General features: G+C 44.1%; 1 protein-coding gene across 1 annotated transcript in view; it reads right to left on the bottom strand.

Annotated features, from left to right (window-relative positions):
* Positions 1-483: 483 nt before the first annotated feature.
* The window catches only part of IQSEC3 (IQ motif and Sec7 domain ArfGEF 3), a 78,948-nt gene continuing 53,591 nt past the window's right edge, over positions 484-25,840 (bottom strand). The window contains exons 6-11 of the mRNA XM_058190186.1: positions 23,731-23,856; positions 18,956-19,055; positions 6,963-7,124; positions 2,306-2,398; positions 878-921; positions 484-794 (exon numbers count right to left, since the gene is read on the bottom strand). Coding sequence (XP_058046169.1) covers positions 720-794; positions 878-921; positions 2,306-2,398; positions 6,963-7,124; positions 18,956-19,055; positions 23,731-23,856 — 600 coding nt within the window. The 3' untranslated portion in view covers positions 484-719. The remainder of the gene's footprint in view (positions 795-877; positions 922-2,305; positions 2,399-6,962; positions 7,125-18,955; positions 19,056-23,730; positions 23,857-25,840) is intronic.

Here is a 25,840-nt window from a genome sequence, read left to right as displayed (position 1 = left end):
CATATATGGAAAAACAATAGCATATTGCCCAGCAATCCCTCCCAGGTTGGGGATAAAGTAAAGGTAAAGGTTCCCCTCACACATATGTGCTAGTTGTTCCCGACTCTAGTGCTCATCTCTGTTTCAAAGCCGAAGAGCCAGCGCTGTCCAAAGACGTCTCCGTGGTCATGTGGCCGGCATGACTAAATGCCAAAAGCACACAGAATGCTGTTACTTTCCCACCAAAGGTGGTCCCTATTTTTCTACTTGCATTTTTTTTAACGTGCTTTCGAACTGCTAGGTTGGCAGAAGCTGGGACAAGTAACGGGAGCTCGCCCCGTTACTCGGCACTAGGGATTTGAACCGCTGAACTGCTGACCTTTCAATCGACAAGCTCAGCACCTTAGATCTGGTCTAATATCCCAACCCCCCCGGTGAATCTTGCCCAGCCGGCCACCAACGTGGCACCAGTGTCTTGGGCAGAAGAGCTATGGAGGGAAAGATCAGATGAGCCATGAGGATCGGGGAGACTCTGCAATGACCATGAGCTGCCAGGGGGTTCATCTCAGCTCTGTCTCTGATTTCTCCTGAAAGGGTGCTGGGTGGGGATGAGGAAGGAGCAGGTTAGTTTCCAGAGTTCGGCCGCTGGCTCCATGAAGGATGTGTTAACAATTAGAGGAAACGGCTTGAAAAAAAATGCTTTGAAGTTTAATCTGGATTTGAAAGTTGTATTACCCGTCCTAGCAGTAACTTTTTATTGTATCTCTGGAAATTGGTAAAATTGTCAGTCTGGCAGGGGAGGCATTGATTAAAACCTGAGAAAAGAAACAACAGAGAATGTAAGAAGGGCTGAACTGAGGGAGAATTACTTACCTCCACAGCTGCGCATTCTACTTACCTCCACTGTGTTCTCCGGGCCTTTTTCTCCTAAATCTTTTTTGCCTTTGAAAATAAAAGAGGACTTTCCTTCAGTGGTGCAACCTACTCTTTCTGCCATAAGTTAGGACAACTGTTGGTATTCTACATTGGACCAGACCTTTTGGGCTTGCTAAGCTTTTCTCCCTGCCCATCTTCAATCAATCTACCTCACAGTCAAGGCAGGTCAGTTATTTTTGGTACCTTAGGCAGAAAAGCCCACAAGTTCACTTTCCTGGCAGCAAAAATGCAACAATAAAACAATTCACCATCAGTTATTTGCTGGGTCACATCAACCTAATGAAATCCATGATACAGGTGACTTCTTCTACTTACCGCCATTTTCTTATTTGTTTGGAGTTCATACCCAAACTTTCCACCTGAGAACTGGCTCATTTGTGTCCTATCACAGAACCCCATGAGATATGTTGAGCTACAATGGAGTAACTTAGCTAGCTAGTAACTAGTCATTTTGTGAGCTTCCAAGATGGGAGGTTGAGCTCAGCCTGGGTTTCTCCATGCTCAGTCTAACATTTTAGGCCTGATCCTATATGTACTCCTTCTATCCTTTCTTTCCTAGTCAAATATTAAAAGGAAAATTACTTCCTGGAACTGAAAATATAATTCTGAGAGGAAAGAAAAATAAAATATGTTGGCTTATCCAGGATATAGACCAACTGGGTATATACTGATTTAACTTTCAGCTCTCCTCCTCCAACTATGGTTTGGTAAAGATAGTATAATTTCCCTAATCTGCCTTTCCAAAAAGAATGATTGAATGATTACTGAATCTATTTAAGAACCTTCATTCTTTTAGCCTAAAATAGATGTCTTCGTATATCCTGCCTAGTTTTATAATTTAATGACTATATGGCAGCACTTCCAGACCGGTGAAAAGTCCTTTGAGGACCTAATTTAATATAAGGTTTATCCTTTTTTGCTTCTTCTCTTTTCAGGGATGACCTAGATTGGGGAACGTCAGCATTATGAAATCAGATGTAGACTTGCACAATGTCTTGATAGCTCAAAAAATGAGCTTCTATTGGCTATTAATTCAATTCTATCATAGAAATCAGCATGAGATCTGCAGCTGTGGTTTGTTTGTTTTTCCCGATTCACAGGTAACCAAAAGGTGAGGTGATAAACTTTTAATTCTGATCTGGAAAATCCCCAATTATGGGGGGATGGCGTGGCATATGGGATTGGTTCTTTGAGAAACAGAGTTATTTTGAAATGACATCAGCTTGGGGACATTTCAAGGATAAGATCATATGCTATGGCTATGTTACGCTATGGCTCAAAGTTGCTTTGTCCTTCCTTTTTCTATGATCTTACTTGTGGTTATGAGGTGAGCAAAGAAGGACTGACTGTTGTTCTAAGTAGGAAGTGAAGAACCCCGGAAAATTCTAACCTGCTGGAGATCCTTGCTTGAATTGCATTTCCATCTGAGCCCCATTGGTTTTTAAGGAAAGATTCTTTGCCCCATGCTGTTTCTCCAGCTCCCCTAAGAAGACATGGGAATGGGGGAAGAGGAGGAAGGTACAGATATATAATGGAGAGAAAGAAAAAGAAAGATGAAAACAAAAGAAAACAGAGCCATAAAAAACAGAGGGACGTGACAAAGAAAAAAAGAGCAATCATGTCCGCTAGATATTGTAGGGGGAGAGTCATGTTAGTCTACGGTGGCAAATAATCAGGAGGAATCTGGTAGCACTTTCCTGTCGTACCCATTTTATTAAAAGTCGTAAGTTTTCATGAGCTGCAGCTCACTTCATCTAATGCACAAAGTGGCTAGACTAATGTAGGATTTAAATTGGGTTGAGAGAAGTAGCAAAAAGAAGGGAGGGTTATGGAAATTCAGGACAGACGAGAGGCAGATTATAAGTACCATTATTATCATCCAACTGGTCTTCACCCTTGACTCCTTAAACTTTAGCAACAACATATACTTGCAGATGAGCATCACAGTATGAACACTCAAGTCATATGCCAAATTCTCCATGTCAAACTAGAATAATGCTTTCCTCAGTTCTTGCCTCCTGAAACCCCTCCTTTACTTGAGATTCACTGATGACATTTTCACTAGGACCTATGGCAAAAAAAATTGCTCATCAAATTTTATCAAAGCTTCAACAACTTCATCAACTTTAGCAGCAGTGGACCATTTCCTTGATGTCCTAATAACAATACGGAATGGATATATAAACATCACATTACACATGAAGCCTACAGATTACCTATGCGTGCTTAAATGTTTCAGGTTTCTACCCACAACACACTCTCAAATCTATCCTCTCTAGCTAGGCTCTGAGCTATAATTGTATTTGTTCTAATTCATTGGATAAAAGATGCTCGTTCGATGAAATTAAGCCAGCCATTCGGGAGACTGAAACCCACTTGCCTAGATCAACAAATAAATCAACAGAGCCAGATCAATTCCCAGTTCTGTTAAATGATAGATCACAAAAACAGAACAGAATTCCAGTGGTTGTCATAGCTCAAGTCACTCAACCAAATGTCATTGGTAAATGACATTAGTAAATTACAACCAATGCTGGACAGGTTTCTGAGGAACTGTGTAGCACAGGGTCCCCAACCCCTGGGCCATAGTCCACTACCATGCCTTGAGCCCTTTGGAACTGGGCTGCAAAAGTGGTGTGCAAGTGTGCATGTGTGCATGCGCATCTCCACTTGCCCGATTGAAGCCTTGAAGCTGACCTGATTGAAGCCATTTTGACCGCTTCAGTGTTGCCACACTGGAGCTGAGGGATGGGGGGGGGAATTGAGATAGAGGGGAATCTGTAGCCAAAACAACATACTTCCTCTTGGGAACCAAGGACATTCTCACACTTGGTCAGAGGAAGCCAGAGTGATGCCACCCGGTGGCCAGACAGCACCGGGATTGGACCATATGACTCTGTATTTTGAGAAAGTATAAAAACATTTACTTTTAAGTACTTTAATTAATCTGGTGAAAACTGCGGGAACCTTCAGAGCTGGTTTTCACCAGATAAGCGCCAATATAATCATTCCAATAAAAGTATTCTTTAAGGAATCTTCCATGTTTCCCTGAAAATAAAACCCTGGCTTATATTTTTTTGAACCCTGAAATAAGTGCTTAGCCTTATTTTCGGGGATGTCTTATTACTTTGGGGCGCGTTGAGCAAGATGGGGCTCCTCTTGCTGTCTTACCTGATTTCCAGCTCTGTCTCCCTAACCCTGACCAGAGGAAATGGTGGGGATTGGCTGCGCATGGATTTAAATATTTTTGGGCAGGGCTTATTTTCGGGGGGGGGGTATTTTTAGCACATGCGCTCAAAAGCCCGATTGGGCTTATTATTAGGGGATGTCTTATTTTTGGGGAAACAGGGTACCTGCCTCAGAGTCTCGCTTGCTATGGATTTATTACTTGGAACCCTGACAGCGAGCAGTGAGTGTGCATGCTTGGTGCTTGCACCAATGGAGCTACATGCACTTGCCCACCACTCACACAGAACCACACCCTCTCCCCTCCAGCTGGTCTCCAAAGCCGGAAAAGTTGGGACACTCTGGTGTAGCAGATCCAGACTTGCATACAAACCATCCAACCTAAAGCAGATTCTCATTAGTATTCAGAAACAAGGAGAAAATCATATTAAGATGGGTGGCAGATGTTTGGCCCCCGTATTCATTTCAACAGCACTAGTATCTCACAGGCTCCAAAACGCTTCACCTATAAGGCTAAAAGTGCCTTCACTTGCTCTTCCTCCAGTGTGATATATGCCATCATCTGCCAGCAATGTCCCTCTGGATTCTGTTCATCTCAGACAAACTTTGTGCAAAAGAATTAATGGACACAAGTTTGACATCAGCTCTCAAGACAAAGACAAAGCAACATCAGAGCATTTCAGCCTCCAAGGATAATTCATTACCGAATTCAAACTAGCCATTTTGGGGAGGGGGGAACAGCACCATTGGTGGAAGATACTGTTGGATTCACATCCAACAAAAGATTTCAAGCTATTTCAGAAGACCTCCACAAATACAATGGGTTTTTTTATCACAGTTGTTAGTTGACTGAGTATTTATAACATGCATCTGCATAACCAATCAGTCTTCCCCTCTCTTCTTCTCCTCCCCCACCCCCAATTTAAATTCTCCAGCAGCCTAGCCACTCTGGGCATCTGTTGAAGTGAGCTGCATCTCATGAAAAGTTTTTATTAAAATTTGCTGGTTGGAAAAGATGCTAGCAGGCATCTCCTGACACAGCGGGTAGATAGGAGGAAGCTATAGTCTACCACAGTGAGAAAGCACCCAGTTGGGAAAGATCAAAAATGTACCACCCGACTGCATGTATGTGCGGGAGCGCACACACACACACACATACACAAACACAAACACAAATGAAAGTTTGGCCTGCTTCTACTTATGCTTTGACAAACATCAAGAATTCTAGGAAAGCTACCTACACTTTAGGCTCTGATATCACAGATGGAGTAGATTGTGTAAAATACCCACAATCAGGACAATGACATATTTCTTCTCCTGGATTTGGTATGTGCTCCTTGAGCCAAAAAGCAAGGAATGACAAACCCAGAAGTGCTACTTCTCTGGATTTGCAAATATTTGTTTCCATGATGAATTTTGATTCTGCAAATTTTGCTTTACCCCACTGTGAATAACTGTAGCCGTATCCAGAGAGCTCTTCAACCGAATGGATGCAACAGTATGCGGGGAAGGAATATTTTTGTGTATTGTGCGGGGAAGTATTATTCAGTAAGTAATGAAAAAAGAGGAACTTGCCGGATTGTGCAGCCAAGCAATTAATTAGCAGTCATATTAGGAGCACATAATCCATATAACATTCCAAAAATGATGCCAAGTTTTCTGATACACATAAGTCTTGGGTGTTATTGTATCAGCATACTGGACTCATATGAACTAATCCAGCATACATTTGTTTTCAAATATTCTCATTATTTTCTTATCCATCTTACCCATTTCCAAAACCAAGGGAGTAATTTATTTACTGGTTCCATGTGCAATTATTGATAGGAACATAGGAACATTGTATCTCTGGCAAGCTCAGCGATTCTATACCTTACATTTGCCGGTATATTACAGTGGTGAAATCCAGATTTTTTTACTACCAGTTCTGTGGCCGTGACTTGGTGGGCGTGGTATGGCTTGGTGGACATGGAAGGGGAAGGATACTGCAAAATCTCCATTCCCACCCCATTCCAGGGGAAGTATACTGCAAAATCTCCATTCCCACCCCACTCCAAGGGAAGAATATTGCAAAATCCCCATTCCCTCCCCACTTCTGGGAGAAGGATATTGCAAAATCTCCATTCCCTCCCCGCTCCAGGGGAAGAATATTGCAAAATCTCCATTCCCTTCCCACTCTGGGGCCAGCCAGAGGTAGTATTTGCTGGTTCTCCGAACTGCTCAAAATTTCTCCTACCGGTTCTCCAGAACCTGTCAGAACCTGCTGGATTTTACCCCTGGTATATACCACATTAGGTCATAATAAAGTTTGACTCTGGTTTAACATGGCGTTTGAATTCAAGAACTGTGATTCGTAAATGATGGTTTACAACTTAGCACTGTGTATAAACCACAGTTAAAACAAATAAATAGCTTAGGCTATTTGAACTTGGGATGTGGCTTCAGTAACTCATAATAACTTTTTCATTTATAGTGGGGGAAGAGATTACCCCAGATAATAATGTTCCTATATTCCTATATTTATTATGAAGAGAAAAGAGAGAGGGGGGAGAGAGAGAGAGAGAGAGAGAGAGGAGAGAGGGAAAAGGAGAGAAGAGAGAAGAGAGAGGAGAGAGGAGAAAAGAGAGGCTTAGAAATTATAATGAATACTCTTAAACCATGTATGTCTGCAGTTGAATGAATACAGTTTAAAACAATGACCTTTCTACATTCCTGGAAATGTTCCCCCAGTCCAGTTTTTTAAAAAAAAATCTGAAATGGTGTCTCTATCAATGATAAGCATAAAAAATATAGAAGACACGGACATATGTACATACAGACAGAATGACTGCATGGAGTCTGGAACACGCTTGGAGTCTTACATTCAATTCGAATCTGTTCTAGCTCCATCACCTCAGCTATGGATTCTTTGAGGTCTTCCACAAACTTTTGCATTTCTTCAGCATTTAGGGCACAGAAATGAAGCACCTGTTTCTTCTCTGAGCCTGAAACTGGAATCACCAAAGTGATACCATGGGGATAATCTATGAAAAAGGAGAGGGAGAAAAAAAAACAACCTCTGAAAATATTAGTATTGGCTTTATATATATATATCTTCCTTTCCTTTAAAAAGGAAGAAACAGCTGCAATCACACATTGCTTCCAGAAGCACGAAGCTGAAGCCTGAAGATGACGAATGAGACTTTGTCGAAACGTCGCCAAGACACTTCCAATTTTACGCGGGAGAAAACCCGAATAACCAAAGACCTACATACAAACACCCACGAAAACCTCAGAAAACATATATATATATATATATATAAACCCAAACATCTGGGAGGGATTAGAAAGTGGACTGGAGTGGGTGGCCAATAATAAATCCTTCTTCATCATCACCATCACATGCAATGAGCATCTTAGAATAGAATAACAGAGTTGAAAGGGACCTTGGAGGTCTTCTAGTCTAGGGGTCTCCAACCTTGGCAACTTTAAGACTTGTGGACTTCAACTCCTATAGTTCCTCAGCCAGGTTTGCTGGCTGAGGAACTCTGGGAGTTGAAGTCCACAAGTCTTAAAGTTGCCAAGGTTGGAGACCCCTGTTCTAGTCCAACCCCCTGTTTAGGCAAGAAACCCTACACCACTTCAGACAAATGATTATCCAATCTCTTCTTTAAAACTTCCAGTGTTGGAGCATTCACAGCTTCTGGAGGCAAGCTCTTCCACTGATCAATTGTTCTAACTGTCAGGAATTTTCTCCTTGGTTCTAAGTTGCTTCTCTCCTTGATTAGTTTCCACCCATTGTTTCTTGTCTTGCCCTCAAGTGCTTTGGAGAATAACTTGACTCCCTTTTCTTTGTGGCAACCCCTGAGATATTGGAATGCTGCTATCATCTTTCCCCTAGTCCTTCTTTTCATTAAACTAGACATACTCAGTTCCTGCAACCGTTCTTTATATGTTTTAGCCTCCAGTCCCCTAATCATCTTTGTTGCTCTTCTCTGCACTCTTTCTAAAGTCTCAACATCTTTTTTACATCGTGGCAACCAAAACTGGATGCGGTATTCCCAGTGTGGCCTTACCAAGGCATTATAAAGTAGTAGGACCAATCCTGAGGAATAGGAGGAGGAGCCACAGCCAAGGCAAGGTGCAGATCAATGAAATCTGAGTCTAGAGCAGAAATGTAATTTGGGAAAGCATCTCAGACGTGATGCTCAATAGTTCTACCAAAGGTAACAGAAAGGAGGGGGGGAAGCGTATTCAGACTCGTAAGACCTGTTACAGTAATCTTATACTAAAAGTAGTCCTCAGTTTAGGACACTTTGGACCAGAATTTATTTTGCTGAGCAGGGCAGTTGCTAAGTGAGACAGGCCTGATTTTGCGACCTTTCTGTCATGGTTGTTAAGTGAATCACTGCAGCTGCTAAGTGAATCTCATGGTCATTAAGTGAATCTGGCTTCCCCGTTGACTTTGTTTTTTGGAAGCCAGCTGGGAAGGTTGCAGAGGATGATCACAGGACCCCTGAGATCTTGCAACCATCAGAAATACATGCCAAGTGCTCAAATTTTGATCATGCAACCATGCGGATGTGTGTGAAAGACCAGTCCTAAGTCAATATTTTTCAGTACCATTGTAATTCTGAACAATCGCTGAAGCAAGAGTGTCAAACTGGATTTCTTTAAGGGCTGGATCAGGATTGTAGTTCCCCTCTGTGGGCTGGGCCGGGGAAGGAGGGAGGGAGACGGCACAGATGCCTCCTGCAGCACCCTGCCCGCCAAAAGAGGGTGCGCGCGGCTCCCCACGCCCCCTTTTGGCTGCCACAGGCATCGCGGGCCAGTCCTTTGCTGTTTCCAGGCTGGCCAGAATTTAAGCACCCCACAGGCCAGATCCGGGCCACGGGCCTCGAGTTTGACACTCCTGCACTAAAGGAATGGTTGTAAATCAAGAATTGCCTCTATTAGCATTTACAACTTTAGTTTCCCACTCTGGTCTATCTTGAAGGGCTAACACAAACACAATCACTTAAAACTAACCCATTTTAATATGTGAATGCAGCCCCTAGTATTTTTTTTTTATCCAGCCTGATATTTCTGTTGTTTCCATGCAAAACACCCCTGCCATTTCTAGATAGAAAGGCAGATACTATGCGATATGTCTGCTGTGACATATCTGCTGTGGTAGATAATTCATTTGTCCTAGATTAAGGCAAGTTGTCTTTTGCATCCTCCACTTAGTATGATCACAAGCACATTTAATGGGTATGTTAGATTCTCCCCCCCCTTTTTTTTTTTAAATCAAGGATTTAAGGATCTTCTATAAATAGCAGAGAAAAAAGAACCAGTTCGGATTTTGGTGAAGGCATGGGACCTCTGTCTATAATAAGACACTTTGCAGCAAGTATACAATGCGATTTAAAGAGAAGGAAGGGAATGTTGCCTTGCAGATCTTCTTTCTGCACTTAACCTAATACAGAGAGACGGATTTGGCCTCGTTTATGTCAAGCAACTTCTGAGAAACAGCTTTTGCTCCGGAAGACTTGCACGTTTCTGTGATTTCAAAATTACCTAGTTTGGGTCATCAAGTTCAAGAATCATTTGCTATGATTGGTACTCCGTTTCAAGATTTGGGGGATGCCACTGTGCAGTAAATTAATTCTGGTGACTCTATTTTTTTGCTGCTTTCTGCTGTTCGCTGCAAGAATCAAATAAGTCCTGACACAGAGCTCTATGTTTGGAACCTGGATGTCTTTTTCATTAGAAATGGGAGCTGTGTGGTGTGGGGTTATGCAAGTGTGTGTGTGTGTGTGTGTGTGTATACTTCCATCAGGGTAGCAGCATTAGGAAAGAGGATTCAAGTGCTATAACGTAAGCCCATAACAGAAGAGATTAAGTTTTGGAGTCCTGGGTGCTCTCTGAGTTTTCATTGTTTCCTTGCAGACTTTTCATTACCAAACTACGCACTGTTAATATCTTCAGGGCAAGCATCATACAAGCATTACCTGTATTTCTCCACTGTTTATAACCATTGCATGGTTTATTATAGTTCAGCTACTTCTGCTGATCACTGGCTGCCAGCAGTTTGGCAGATCGAATCTCACCAGGCTCAAAGTTGACTCCGCCTTCCATCCTTCCGAGGTCAGTAAAAATGAGGACCCAGATTGTTGAGGGGCAATAGGCTGACACTGTAAACTGCATAGAGAGGGCTGTAAAGCACTGGGAAGCGGTATATAAGCCTAAGTGCTATTTCTATTATCAAAGGAGAAGTAATTGAGCACCACCGACCTCTCTTGGCTTGATCTAAATACACTCTTCTCCTCGTTGCTTTCTCAACAAGGAGTAGAGAATTCTATATTGCAAGCTCCCCGCTCTTTCAATCTAAGACGGAATCACAAATTGACAGGCTCAAGCCCAAAGACAACATCGCAAAATCCAATCAAGTCCAATCCTTTATTCACTTACACCTAATGGATATAATCAGAGCAAACTAAAGGCACAACCTTCTAAATTACTGGGTAAAAAGGAGCTGCAGTGGAGCAGTGGCTGGAAAGCGGTATTGCAGGCTTAATACAGCTCACTGCCAGCAGTTCGATCCTCATCGGCTCAAGGTTGACTCAGCCTTCCACCCTTCTGAGGTCAGTGAAATAACCCAGACTGTTGGGGGCAACATGCTGATTCTCTAAATCACGTAGAAAGAGCTGTAAAGCACTGTGAAGCATTATATAAGTCTAAATGCTATTGCTATATCCGGAGGGATTTTGGGTGTGGCTATCCTGAACATCTTCACTACTCCTCCATCTAACTCGGGACTGTGCAGTCTCTTAATCAGGGCCTCCCTCTGATGACATTTTCTACTGCCTCCCTGGGAAAGCTCTGGGTTGCCAAAATTTGTCTCCACCAGATTCTCCAGGTTCACATTCCATCACACCTGCAGTACATAAGATGCTACACACAATCATTTCCACTCCTGCAGCTCTGCACTGTTTGAAAACATTAAGGAAGTCGGCTTTCACTTCATGCAAAATTTGTACATCCCAGTGTTTTCATACGCATCCATCACAGACCTCCATTCTTTCTGTGTTTTTAGTTTGCAACGCACAGTTGCTAGCATATGTTAATTTATGCAGAGGAAAACAAACAAATAAAGGCAAAGCCACTTATGCAACAATGCTGAAAATCAATTCGAAAACTCCATATAAAACTGGAAGTACAAAACAAGTCAAAGTCAACCTGTGGAAGATGTTTTTTTTTAAAAAAACGAACAGAGAAAAAATGTATATAAAGCGTAGGGCGTTCTCACCATCAGGATAAACTAGTGTGAACAAAGAAAGAAGGCCAGGTTACTTGGATGGGGGAATCTCTGGGTTAGATCGGGAGGTCAAAAACATTCAAAAAGAAGATAGTGACAAATGATCCATCGGTTTAGATTCGTTTCCAAACATGAAAGAAGCTGAAATTTGATTGTGAGTGCTATTAAGTACAGAAGGAGAGTAGCCTACTTTTCAGAGTCATGCTCCCCTGGAGCTTTTCAACCAAAAGTGTGGAAGCTATTTGTCTGGGGTGGTTGGCAGATTCCTGCCCTGGGCAAGGGGTTGGATTTGATGATCTCTAAGTTCCCTTTCAGCCCTAGGATTCTACGATTGTTCGATGATTGTTCATTTCTGTTTGTTGTTCATTTAGGCCTATAACCGAGGTTCCCAACAAAACATTGTCAGCAGGGGTGGCATTGACTTACCTTCGCTACTGGTTCGCCAATGGGAGCGCATGTGTCACCTCTGCACATGTGCAGGACCTTCTGTGCAGGCGCAGTGTCAAAAATAGGACGTGATGACGTCCGGGTGGGTGGGCGGAGCCTCCCACAGCTGCCCCTACTGGTTTACCCAAACCGGATAGAACTGGCTGAATAGCACCATTGATTGTCAAGCATGCTTCCTTTTCTGAATATTCTCCTGGTTTACCTTTTCATCCCACCCAGCCATTCAGAATTCCACAGGCATTGCCACTGTATGTGTCTTCAGTTCCACTGAAGGTTTTTATCTAAGTTATTAAATGATTTTACAAAGCTTTGGCTATTTGGGGTGGGTGGTTGTTGTTGTTGTTTTGCTTGTTCGTCAGATTGAATGAATTTATACGGTATGGAATTATGAAAGTACAAATAGTCCTCGACTCACAACAGTTGATTTAGTGACTGTTAAAAGTCACAATGGCACTGAAAAAAAGTGACTTATGACCATTTTTCACACTTCCGAGCATTGCCCTATGGTCACATGATCAAAATTCAGATGCTTGGCAACTGACTCATATTTACGACGGTTGCACTGTCCTGGGATCATGAGATCACCTTTTGTGACCTTCCGACAAGCAAAGTCAATGGGGAAGCCAGATTCACTTAACAAACATGTTACTACTTTAACCGCTGCAGGGATTCACTTAACAAGAGGGGCAAGAAAGGTCGTAAAATGGGACAAAATTCACCTGACATCTGTTTCACTTAGCAACGTGAATGTTGAGCTCAATTGTGATCATTAAGCCTAGGACTACCAGAGTTGGAATCATGGTTTAAAGGAATTTAACCAGTCAAGACTCTGTGATAGACAAACCAACCTTTCTTCAAGCAGTTTTGATTCATTCATTTGTATCTCATCCCAATGGTGCTTTTTCAAGAGGAAACTGGACTTTCTGGTTTTTCTTTGAAGATTTTTATTTATTTATTTATTTATTTATCAAACTTATATACCGCACCATCTCCCGTAGGACTCAGGGCGGTTCACAGGCATATTAAAACAATATAATAAATAACCATTAAAACCCAGTTAAAACTAAATATTATCCTGGCCTGATCACTAAAACAATACAAACCAATAAAACCCCCATTAAAATTTAACTAAAACATTTTGTTCTTAGGCTAGTCCCGCACGCTGGAATAATAAAGTCTTCAGTTCCCGTCTGAAGGTCTGGAGGTTGGGGAGTTGTCGTAATCCCGGAGGAAGCTCGTTCCACAGGGCTGGTGCCGCCACAGAGAAGGCCCTCCCCCTGGGGGTCACCAACCTGCATTGTTTGGTCGACGGCACCCTGAGGAGGCCCACTCTGAGGAGGCGCACAGGTCGTTGGGAGGCAATCGGCGGCAGAAGGCGGTCTCGAAGGTATCCCGGTCCTAAGCCATGGAGCGCTTTAAAGATGGTAACCAAAACCTTGAATTGCACCCGGAAGACTACCGGTAGGCAGTGTAGGGCGCGGAGGAAAGGTGTTATAGGGGAGCAACGCGGTGCCCCCTCTATTACCCGCGCGGCCGCATTCTGGACTAACTGGAGCCTCCGGGTGCTCTTCAAGGGGAGCCCCATGTAGAGAGCGTTGCAATAGTCCAGGCGGGAAGTGACGAGGGCATGAGTGACCGTGCGTAAGGCGTCCCGGTCAAGGAAGGGGCGCAACTGGCGGATCAGGTGAACCTGATAAAAAGCTCCCCTGGCGACGGCTGTCAAATGTTCTTCTAAGGACAGCCGATCGTCCAGGAGAACGCCTAAGGTGCGCACTCCTCCTGGGGTCAATACTTCTTCCCCACAGTCAGCGATGGTGTAAGCTGACTGTACCAGGACGCCGGCACCCACAGCCACTCAGTCTTTGGAAGGGTTGAGCCGGACCCAGATCCTCCCCATCCAGACCCGCACAGCCTCAAGACACCGGCCCATCACCTCAACGGCTTCATTGGGGTGGTTCGGGGTGGAAATGTACAGCTGAGTATCATCAGCGTACAGATGATAATCCACCCCGAAACCACGGATAACCTCACTCAGCGGCTTCATATAGATGTTGAACAGGAGGCGAAAGAACCAGTTCGGATTTTGGTGAAGGCATGGGACCTCTGTCTATAATAAGACACTTTGCAGCAAGTATACAATGCGATTTAAAGAGAAGGAAGGGAATGTTGCCTTGCAGATCTTCTTTCTGCACTTAACCTAATACAGAGAGACGGATTTGGCCTCGTTTATGTCAAGCAACTTCTGAGAAACAGCTTTTGTTCCAGAAGACTTGCACGTTTCTGTGATTTCAAAATTACCTAGTTTGGGTCATCAAGTTCAAGAATCATTTGCTATGATTGGTACTCCGTTTCAAGATTTGGGGGATGCCACTGTGCAGTAAATTAATTCTGGTGACTCTATTTTTTTGCTGCTTTCTGCTGTTCGCTGCAAGAATCAAATAAGTCCTGACACAGAGCTCTATGTTTGGAACCTGGATGTCTTTTTCATTAGAAATGGGAGCTGTGTGGTGTGGGATTATGCAAGTGTGTGTGTGTGTGTGTGTGTGTGTGTATACTTCCATCAGGGTAGCAGCATTAGGAAAGAGGATTCAAGTGCTATAACGTAAGCCCATAACAGAAGAGATGAAGTTTTGGAGTCCTGGGTGCTCTCTGAGTTTTCATTGTTTCCTTGCAGACTTTTCATTACCAAACTACGCACTGTTAATATCTTCAGGGCAAGCATCATACAAGCATTACCTGTATTTCTCCATTGTTTATAACCATTGCATGGTTTATTATAGTTCAGCTACTTCTGCTGATCACTGGCTGCCAGCAGTTTGGCAGATCGAATCTCACCAGGCTCAAAGTTGACTCCGCCTTCCATCCTTCCGAGGTCAGTAAAAATGAGGACCCAGATTGTTGAGGGGCAATAGGCTGACACTGTAAACTGCATAGAGAGGGCTGTAAAGCACTGGGAAGCGGTATATAAGCCTAAGTGCTATTTCTATTATCAAAGGAGAAGTAATTGAGCACCACCGACCTCTCTTGGCTTGATCTAAATACACTCTTCTCCTCGTTGCTTTCTCAACAAGGAGTAGAGAATTCTATATTGCAAGCTCCCCGCTCTTTCAATCTAAGACGGAATCACAAATTGACAGGCTCAAGCCCAAAGACAACATCGCAAAATCCAATCAAGTCCAATCCTTTATTCACTTACACCTAATGGATAGAATCAGAGCAAACTAAAGGCACAACCTTCTAAATTACTGGGTAAAAAGGAGCTGCAGTGGAGCAGTGGCTGGAAAGCGGTATTGCAGGCTTAATACAGCTCACTGCCAGCAGTTCGATCCTCATCGGCTCAAGGTTGACTCAGCCTTCCACCCTTCTGAGGTCAGTGAAATAACCCAGACTGTTGGGGGCAACATGCTGATTCTCTAAATCACGTAGAAAGAGCTGTAAAGCACTGTGAAGCATTATATAAGTCTAAATACTATTGCTATATCCGGAGGGATTTTGGGTGTGGCTATCCTGAACATCTTCACTACTCCTCCATCTAACTCGGGACTGTGCAGTCTCTTAATCAGGGCCTCCCTCTGATGACATTTTCTACTGCCTCCCTGGGAAAGCTCTGGGTTGCCAAAATTTGTCTCCACCAGATTCTCCAGGTTCACATTCCATCACACCTGCAGTACATAAGATGCTACACACAATCATTTCCACTCCTGCAGCTCTGCACTGTTTGAAAACATTAAGGAAGTCGGCTTTCACTTCATGCAAAATTTGTACATCCCAGTGTTTTCATACGCATCCATCACAGACCTCCATTCTTTCTGTGTTTTTAGTTTGCAACGCACAGTTGCTAGCATATGTTAATTTATGCAGAGGAAAACAAACAAATAAAGGCAAAGCCACTTATGCAACAATGCTGAAAATCAATTAGAAAACTCCATATAAAACTGGAAGTACAAAACAAGTCAAAGTCAACCTGTGGAAGATGTTTTTTTTAAAAAAACGAACAGAGAAAAAATGTATATAAAGTGTAGGGCATTCTCACCATCAGAATAAACTAGTGTGAACAAAGAAAGAAGGCCAGGTTACTTGGATGGGGGAATCTCTGGGTTAGATCGGGAGGTCAAAAACATTCAAAAAGAAGATAGTGACAAATGATCCATCGGTTTAGATTCGTTTCCAAACATGAAAGAAGCTGAAATTTGATTGTGAGTGCTATTAAGTACAGAAGGAGAGTAGCCTACTTTTCAGAGTCATGCTCCCCTGGAGCTTTTCAACCAAAAGTGTGGAAGCTATTTGTCTGGGGTGGTTGGCAGATTCCTGCCCTGGGCAAGGGGTTGGATTTGATGATCTCTAAGTTCCCTTTCAGCCCTAGGATTCTACGATTGTTCGATGATTGTTCATTTCTGTTTCGCCGCCCTGATCGCCACTAGGTAGGTCTGAATATATGACCGTACTAGTGTTCGGTCAGGTTTGGAGCGGCTGGACCTCCAGGCGCTCTCTAGGCTTCTTTTCCGGCGCTTCATCTCTCAGCTCCTCGTTATACCAAGGAGCTGGTCGAGTTCGTCGCCGGGTCAGAAGCCGCAAAGGCACGACGCGGTCTAAGGCGCCAGCGGCCGCCTCATCCCAGGCGGCCACCAGCTCCTCAGCCGAGCCGTGGGCTAACTCCCTCGGAAATGGCCCAAGCTCCGTCAGAAACCTCTCAGGGTCCATCAGGCGCCTGGGACGGAACCATTTAACCGGTTCCGTCTCCCTGCGGTGAGGTGTAGCGGTCCGAAAATCTAGCTGAAGGAGTAAATGATCTGACCATGACAAGGGTTGAGATATTAATTCCCCTAACTCCAGATCATTTAGCCACTGTCCCGAGACGAAAATCAGGTCCAGTATGTTACCCCCGACGTGGGTGGGGACCGCAACTACTTGGGTCAGGTCCAAGGCCGTCATGGAAGCCATGAACTCCCGAGCTACCATTGATGAATCGCCCGCTGACGGCAAGTTGAAATCCCCCATGACCATAAGTCTGGGGGTCTCAACCGCCGTCCTGGCTATCATCTCCAGCAGCTCGGGCAGGGCTGCCGTCACATAGCAAGGAGCCAGGTACGTGATCAGCAAGCCCACCTGCACCCCCCGGCCCCACCTCACGAAGAGGGTTTCACAACCGGCTATCTGCGGGACAGCGACCTCCCTCGGATCTAGACTCTCGTTAATAACAACCGCTACCCCCCCACCCCCACCCCGGGCCCTCCGCTGATGAAACGCATGGAAACCGGCGGGCACATCTCAGTGAGGGAACCCCCACTCTGTGCCCAGCCAGGTCTCCGTAATGCCCATTAGGTCCGCTCCCCCCTCTTGAATAAGATCGAATATGAGGGGGGCCTTATTCATGACGGACCTGGCATTGCACAACATCAATCGAAGGTCCAGGTTCTGGGGGATATAACCACTCGGGACCCGAGTGAAGCCTAGGGGGCCGGAGTGCGGTAACGCTTTCAAACAGCGACGCACTCCCGAACATGATCTGAGCCCTGCTTCCGCCATACCTGCCCCTCCCTAGTACCGTGCAGATGGAAGTGCCCGTACATGGACGAGCCTTAACCTCCTCCAAGACCTCCGATTTACAAACCTCCAGATCGTGAACTATAGAAGGGACTAGCCTAATCCCCTGTGGGCATGCCCCCACCCCACCCCACCCCCTAACTCCTTATTTGAATTAGATAAAAGTTTACAAAAAGATAAATTTAAAAACCGCTTTAACCCTCTCATCCAAGCGAAACTTCTTCAAAGAAAAACCAGAAACTCCACTTGCCCTTTGAAAAAGCACCTTTGGGACAACCATGTCCTGGATGACTGAGAATCTCCATAGACATTTGTATCTCATGTTTCCCTAGGAACATAAGGTAGCCTACTGTACATAGCTGTACGTCTTGGCCCATGGTGAGTTAAATGATGCCCTGCCCTCCCTCTCGCAGGGCCTAGAGGCTTTTAGGGGCTGGATGGGGAGCAACGGGTTGAAACTAAACCCTTGCAAGACCGAGTGGCTCTGGTTTTGGGGTTCATTGGCTCAGGGAGAATTGCCACCTTTGGTCTTGGATGGGGTGGCACTACCCCAAAGAGACCCTGTGCGTAATCTGGAGGTTTTCCTGGACTCATGACTCCTGCTCGAAGAGGTTGTGCGCCAGTTGCGCCCTTTCCTGGACCAATAGTTCCTACTCACAGTCACTCATGCCTTAGTCACTTCCTGTCTTGACAATTGCAATATGCTCTACGTGGGGCTATCTTTGAAGAGCTTCTGGAAGCTCCAGTTGGTGCAAAATGCAGCTGCCTGCATGGTTTTGTGCAGACCGCGGTGTGCACATGTATCACTTTTCCTGAGGGAGCTGCATTGGTAGCCGATTTGCTTCCGGGTGCAATTCAAGGTGCTGGTTGTCATCTTTAAAGCCCTTCATGGCTTGGGACCAGGTTATCTGAGGGACCGTCTCTTGCAGGTCACATCTACCCAACCCATCAGAGCGGGGAGGCAGGGAATGTTACGGGTCCCATCCCTTCTCCATGGTGGCTCCCTCTCTCTGAAACATCATTCCTCCAGAGATTAGAATGGCCCCCACTCTAATACTCTTCTGTAAGGCACTGCAGACCTGGTTCCGCCAGCAGGCCTGGGGAACCCAGAGTGGGATGGAGCCCATTAAATGGCTCATGTGATCTGCTATCGCCGGGGTGGGGGGTGATTTTGTTATATTGTACTATATTAATTGATTAGATTCTTTTGGTTAGTTTTTATTGTTTAAAATGTGGTTTTATCTTCTGTAAGCCACCTTGAGTCACCATGGCTGAATAGACGGCAATATAAATCCAATAAATAAATAAATACGCTACACTCCCTTCTCTAATTGTTTATCCACCAACAACCCTATGTATACAATTGGGCTGAAGAGAAGGAGCAGCCCAAAGTCACCATGGTAAGTTTGAATTAACATTGGGGGCTCCCCAGTTCAGATTCTAAAGGCTAACATTCACCATAACTAGAACACCACATTTGCTCTCCCTCTTGAATGACCTTCTTTCTATAACCCATGAAAGACGACATATTTATCCCCTCCAGGGTTATCAGGCAGGGAGCCAAGTAGACTGTAATAAACTTACATTCATTCTCAAACAGATGGAACTGCATTCCTAAGAGGCCGACTGACTTGCAAAATGTGTAGGTTGAAGAGCTTTTCTTCTTGGGGCAAAGCTTGAGAATCTGTTAAAGGACACAGATGAAGAGAGAGACAGACAGACAGGAGAGAGAGAGAGACAGACAGACAGAGAGAGTCTTTCAGAAAGATCAGCAAAGGACAACAGGAAAGCTTAAGATCCAAATAACACCATTCAACTACAGTATGGTAGCCAGAATGAGAGCCTAATGGGAATACGAGTGGTGTGAGGGACCATACCCCAAAAAGATGGGGCACGGGGAAAGAAAAAAGTAGGGCTAAAAAACATGCCTAGTGGGATCCAGTCCAAGCAATAATCAGGTCTGACCCTACTTAGATTTTGAAGATCAGCCAGGTCAGCTAAGTATTATCACATGCTGGGTCTAAATGAATTAACGCAATCAATCAATTCAAGCCTTTAGTTTGATGATCAAATCTAAAGGGACCTTGGGTTGCACATCCAAATCTAAGATTAATGAAACTCCAGGATCTTACATTGTGCGCCCCTAGTGTAAGATAAAAGAGTAGCATAGTGTAAAAGGGGACGCGGTGGCTCAGTGGCTAAGACGCTGAGCTTGTTGATCAGAAAGACTGGCAGTTTGGCGGTTCTACTCCCTGGTGCCACGGAACGGAGTGAGCTCCCATTACTTGTCCCAGCTTCTGCCAACCTAGCAGTTTGAAAGCTTGTAAAAATGCAAGTAGAAAAATAGGGACCACTTCGGTGGGAAGGTAACAGCGCTCCGTGCACCTTCAGCATTTAGTCATGCTGGCTACATGACCATGGAATCGTTGTCAGACAGTGCTGGCTCTTCGGCTTAAAAATGGAGATGAGCATCGTCTCCTGGAGTCGGGAATGACTAGCATATATGTACAAGGGGAACCTTTACCTTTACCTAGTGTAAGATATTTAGGCGTGTCACACTTCAAACTCCTTGTTGTAGCACAGGGCTATCCAAACCTAGGCAACTTTAAGACTGGTGGACTTCAACTCCCAGACTGGGAGCTGAAGTCCACAAGTCTTAAAATTGCCCAGGATGGACACCCCTGTTGTAGTGCAAGCAATCTGCGTGCATTTTTAAAATTTAGAAATAAAGACATAGGAATTGCAGGGGACTAATCTGATTAGGAATCCTGCTATGAGAAGGGGCTGGAACTCTTTTTTTTCCCTAACTCTGTTTTTCAAGCCACATCCTTGTACCACTAATCCCCTATCAGCTCCTTGCACTGGAAGGAGGACGTGAATTGGAAGAGTTCCTTCCAACGTAAGACTCAGGCAGAGTCTGGGGGTTGATGGAACATAGGACAATCCGTGTGGAGAATGATTGCAATATGGGAGTTCAAGAGTTAATCCCCTTATCCTTCCTTCTATCTGGGTTATGTCATACATATCAGTTCTTTTTTTAAAAAAAAACAACACCAAAAATCTCAAACATTCACACAGATGCGAATTGTGCAAGGGCTTTATGTCCATCTTGCCTGTAAGAAATTGTTTTAGCTTATAGTCTTGTGGTACTGAGAGTAGAGAAGTGAGTGAAAACCATGCTGAAGAGTGGACTTCTATTATCTCCTCCTGAGGGAATCCTGTCAAGTCACACTTGTCAATTGCTCTGATGTTTTTTCTTAGCAGTTTCCCTGCGTTCCTTTAAAATGAAACAGAGTGGATTCTCCATAGTCCCTTTCGCTGCTGAAACCCACCCAGTTTGGCAGTAAAGATGGTCTTTTCGGTTGCTTGATCCACTCACTCTTTCCTTATACTTTTGAGGATACAATGAGTAACACATGAGCAAAAAGATAGCCTTTCTTGGGTTTCTCTGGCTTTATCAACAGCCTGCATCGTATGTTTAAGGCCGTGGCTTTAGGTATCAACATCCTATCTCAGAGCTGTGCTTCAGAGGGGGCTTCTACCCACTCAGATTTCTAAATCTGTATGCGCACTTATCATTCCACTCTCCAAAGGCTTCTTAATTGGGTGGTAATTAATCTGCTCAGACAAGATGCTTTCTCCCTAATGGGAGCAAACGTGACTATTCTCGGTCAACAAACTTGCAACTTCCAACATACAGTAGTAGCTTAATTTTTTTTCCCAGCCATCAGAATATAGGAACGGATATAAACTGTATCTGGGAATACCCAATTCTCAAATTTCATTAGGAAAACAAACAAACCAAGCTCAGCAGTAATTATAGATTGGCCATAATAATATGTGAACAACTCATTAGAAACACCATTAGGCTCCCTGAAGCAGGCAGTATTATAAACAGTGTTTCAGTGTCTCTGGCTTAGACTACGCTCTACAAAAAATGTGTTGCTTCATCTAGTATGGCATCAAAGATAATTGAGGACAGATCAAAGTGCCAAGTTTGTCAATTTTATGCTGATGCAGAATGGTATTTCCCATTTCTTAATCTATTTATCTTCACTCCTTCTTCCGTATTCGTATTTGGGAAATGTATATGGCCGCCTACATGCTCACAGTGACTCTAGGCGGCTTACAAGCAGTAAAAACACAGTATAGAAAATAATAATAATAAAAAAAGCAACAATCCCCACCCCCAGTGGTGACGATACACACTGTCAAATGAGCCATTTGATGGGCTCCATTCCATCTGGGATACACGAACAGCCAATTGAGGCTATGCTGTATGGACTAAGTCAAATGCTTTCCACTGGTCTGGGATACAGAAGAAAGCTGCCAGGCCTAATCCTCAGCCAGGTACAAATCTTGCTACCCTTATTTATCATGCATAGAGACTATGAAGGAAAGAACTTTTGTCAATTCCTCCAGTTTGCTTGTCTTCCCTCCCCATAAAATGTCACCAATCAACAATCCACTCATGTATGATGGTGCTGTGGTCTGTGGAGGGGTGAGTTTTGACAAGTCATTGATGGAGGGAATTAGCCATTTATCATGATTTTGGTCTACTTTTGCACATTTTTCATGAATAGGTTAAATAGACCTGTTGTCAATAGGCTGATATCAGCTGGTTCATTTTAGAAATGAGTTTAGCACCATTCAGGAAGGGTGTTTAAACTGTGTCCAAAAGCAGTCTGTACAACAGCTGAGCGGTACGGCAAGAATTGCACCATGAAGTCCTACAAAAGGATTTGGCTCTCGCTCTTTCACTTCAATGCACAGATTCCCTACTACTGGTTAGCTACTGTTTAGGCTCCTCAGAGATTGGCTCAGAGACTTGGTGGATCCATGGGGAGAATTTCATTTGAAAGAAGCAGATTCTCTCACTGCCTAAAGCAGAAGAGGCTTGCAAAATAATGCAAGTCAAAAGTGGTAGATATTAGAATATGTGTAAAGAATACTTTATTTGAGTATTTACGCTTATAGCACTTAATTACACTTAGAGGTGGTGCAGTGGTTAGAATGGAGTATTGCAGGTTACTGGAGGCTACTTCTGCTGACTGCCAGCTACCAGTAGTTTGGCAGATCGGATCTCACCAGGCTCAAGGTTGACTTAGCCTTCCATCCTTCCGAGGTGGGTAAAATGAGGACCCAGATTGTTGGGGGCAATAGGCTGACTCCGTAAACTACTTAGAGAGGGCTGTGAAGCAGTATATAAGTCTAAGTGCTATTGTTATTAAGGCTCGGAAATGATGTCCGGTTTCTGAGGGCATACTCACACCAGCTTAAAAAGGACAATAGGTGTCAGAAAGATCGCATCCCCTAGCAGTCACCTGACCATAACTTCCTTTTACTACCCTATAATCCCTTAATTCATGGTAGAGTTGGGGAAATTGGATGGAGCTGAGCTTTTGCTAGCCGGATGTCCTTCCTGATGCCTGATGCCTATGCAGAGTTCAAGCAGATATTTTTTTTTCTTTGTGCTCTAGGAGAGCGAAACATTTGCCACTACCTAGGATTGAACTCTCAACCTTCTGAGTGGGAGGTGAATGTCTTCACCACTAGGCCAACACGCCGTAGTCCCTTGACCATGGCATCCACCAAATGATAACTAAAGCACATCAGATTCCACCTATGATAAAACCCTCGTGCCTTGTTGCCTGCCCAAAGGGGAAAAGTATGACTTTAACATTGACATAGCTAAGAAGAACTGTCTGTTGCCTCTGGTTAGAGATGAGAAGAAGGCAACATTATAAGGGGTCCTTGGTGTTCTCTGACTTGCTTGTTTTCTTACAGGCATTTCATTACTCAAACCAGGTAACATCATCAGTGCTCATAAGGAATGATAAGGAAATGTTACAAAACTATAAGGAAATACCACAAAAATAGGCTGTGGGTATACGGTTGTATGCAAGGGAAGAAAAACCCTACAGAAGGCTGCTTCTGAGAAATGTTTGGCTCGCTTAGAGTGTAGCTGCAACTATTCAACAAGAGAGGAACTACTTGGAACATCATTCCACATCTCAATCAACTTCACTGGCTGCCAAATGGTGTTTGGCCTCAGTTCAGTCATGAAAGCACTGAGGTATTATGTCCTATAAAATATTAGGTGGCTCCAAACAATTCCATACTTGCACACTGACTATTTGTGGGAAGTTACAGGGCTGGTTTCCTGAACCTCCTTCTCCCAGATCCAATCCATAGGACTTGGTCAGGAATGAAAAACATAACGTTCTTCCTGCTGTGCTAGCTTTTGACTTGGAGGGAATTTCATAAGGAGAGGTGCATTTAAAATCCAGATCCTAGGACAGAGGTCCTACCAGCTTTTTTCTAAACTGCAGTGATTCTTAAGTCAAAGATTCCCTCACCACCAGCAGGTCATTGAAGAGAAAAACTTCTCTCTGGTGGGCAGCGTGTTTCTGCACTTTGTTCACGTCTGTCACTTCATAAAGGCGGCTGCAACAGACCAACCGGCGATGAGGCACAGACAGCACCTGCAAGAAAGAGACCGAGTGGGAAGGTTGCCTCCACAATCACAACTGCAACACACATTTATGATCCCCGTGCGGTTTCAAGATCTTTGGGCAACTTCATTGGCCCTAGAACATATAATTTCATCTTGAGATGTTCCGTTTGGATGTCTGTGGTGAAGATGTTGTTGTTTTAACCATTTAGTCGCATCTAACTCTTGGCGACTTTATAGGCAAGTGCCCTCCATGCTACCCTGTCAAGCCCAGCTTCTTTCAATTGTTGGATGTTCAACTTGTTGGATGTCGTGAAGAGAGGGACATTCTATTTCAGATTCTGCAAGGAAAACCAACTGGCCTATCCAGCCAGAAATGGATGGAGAAAGTAGAACCCCAAGAAAAACAAATGCACATACAGAGAATGAGACCTTCGGTCACCATTCCACAACCACTATCTCGGTTCTTTTGTTTCCCACTGCAAATGCTGCGGCTAGGATCAGTGGAACTAACTGCAACATAGAATATGGGCTGTGCGCATTTGTCCTTGTGGGTGGTGTTTGTGTGAGAGTCTACCAGAGGGAAGAACTGACCAAGATCTATCTCTTCGGGAAGCAACCGTTTGTTTATTTTCCTCTGTTTCCTTTTCATCTTTCTTCTAGGTCAGCGGTCACCAACCGATGGTCTGTGAGAAAATGTTGGTGGTCCTCAGTGCACCTGGGTGGAAGAGCTGTTCTGGGATGACCAATGGGCCAGTCTTGTGACTAGAGTTCTGAAATATGGGCCAGCCAGGCAGCTCATGGTGGGGCTGGAAATCTCATCCGTGGGCGCTGCACTGCAATGGAGAAACGGTAAATGGAGTGGCCAGCACGAGGGAAGGAGGATCAGGGAGAAGAGGGAAACTAGCCTTCTCTTTCCCTTGTGCCAGCTGCTACTTCTCTATTGCAGTGCAGTGCAGAGCCCAGGATCCACTTTGATAGCTTTGATAGCGGGGGTGAGGGTTATGCACTGCTTAGCTCCCCAACAGCAGTTTAGGAAGGATACAGGAGTGTTACAGGAAGAAATCAGCAGACTTTCACATATATCATGTGTACACTGCACCACAAACTTGTTATAACATGGAATATATCAAGTTATTTTCTGGCAGCTATGAGAGGCACAAGGGAACCATGTCAGGATTTTCTCTGTTCATCAATTCTCTTCATCCTGCCTAATCAGAGCAGAAGGCATAGGAAGCTGCAGATATAACCACAATTATGGAATATATAGCTATGCATGCCTAAGGCCTGAAGCTACGAAGTGTATTTCTGGGGAGGATCTGGAAATTCAGACGATGGAGAACAGCGAAAGGACATGTTGTTGTCTCGAGAAAATGTTGCAGCATCTCCTGTAAGAGGAGTGTCTGGTTGAGGCTTTCTGCCACCAGATTCCTTTTAAGCAGTGCACTGCAGTCATTTTAGCACCCGGATATTTCTTTTCCAATAGACACTGATTCTTCCAGAATTACTGGGTGGTTTTGTTCTTATAGGATTGTTTAAATAGCTCGTGTTCTGGGACCTTTTTAAAGAGTGTTCTGTGGGTAATTTTGTTAGAGTTAAGCACTTATTATCCCGACTTCACATTAAGGAATCCCATTACAGGCACATCTGGAGGAATTTACCCCACCCCAGGGATGAGTCAAAAGAGTCAAAACGTCAACCATATCATCACCGCACACATCATAACGCATATTAAAAAGGAAAGGGACATCGACCGCATGCTTGAGGCCATAATTTTGACTTTTTGATCCTCTCTCCGTGTGGACACTCCTACCTGACCACATTTCAGTGGAAGCAAACCTTGGAAGGACACAGAAAGTTGCAAAAGGAAAAGAAAAATATAATATGGAAACAGAGTTGTATCTTGGCCTTGATTCTAGTAAAGGCGAACATGAAAAAGCTCAAAGGTTGTACTGAAGAAGAAGATAAAGTTCCTGCCACAATTTTTCCTTTTGGGAATTATAACGGATTGTACA

The sequence above is a fragment of the Ahaetulla prasina genome, chromosome 7 (genome assembly GCF_028640845.1).
Source record: "Ahaetulla prasina isolate Xishuangbanna chromosome 7, ASM2864084v1, whole genome shotgun sequence".
In the NCBI taxonomy this organism is placed as follows: Eukaryota; Metazoa; Chordata; class Lepidosauria; order Squamata; family Colubridae; genus Ahaetulla; species Ahaetulla prasina.
This window is presented reverse-complemented; position numbering and strand designations above follow the sequence as displayed.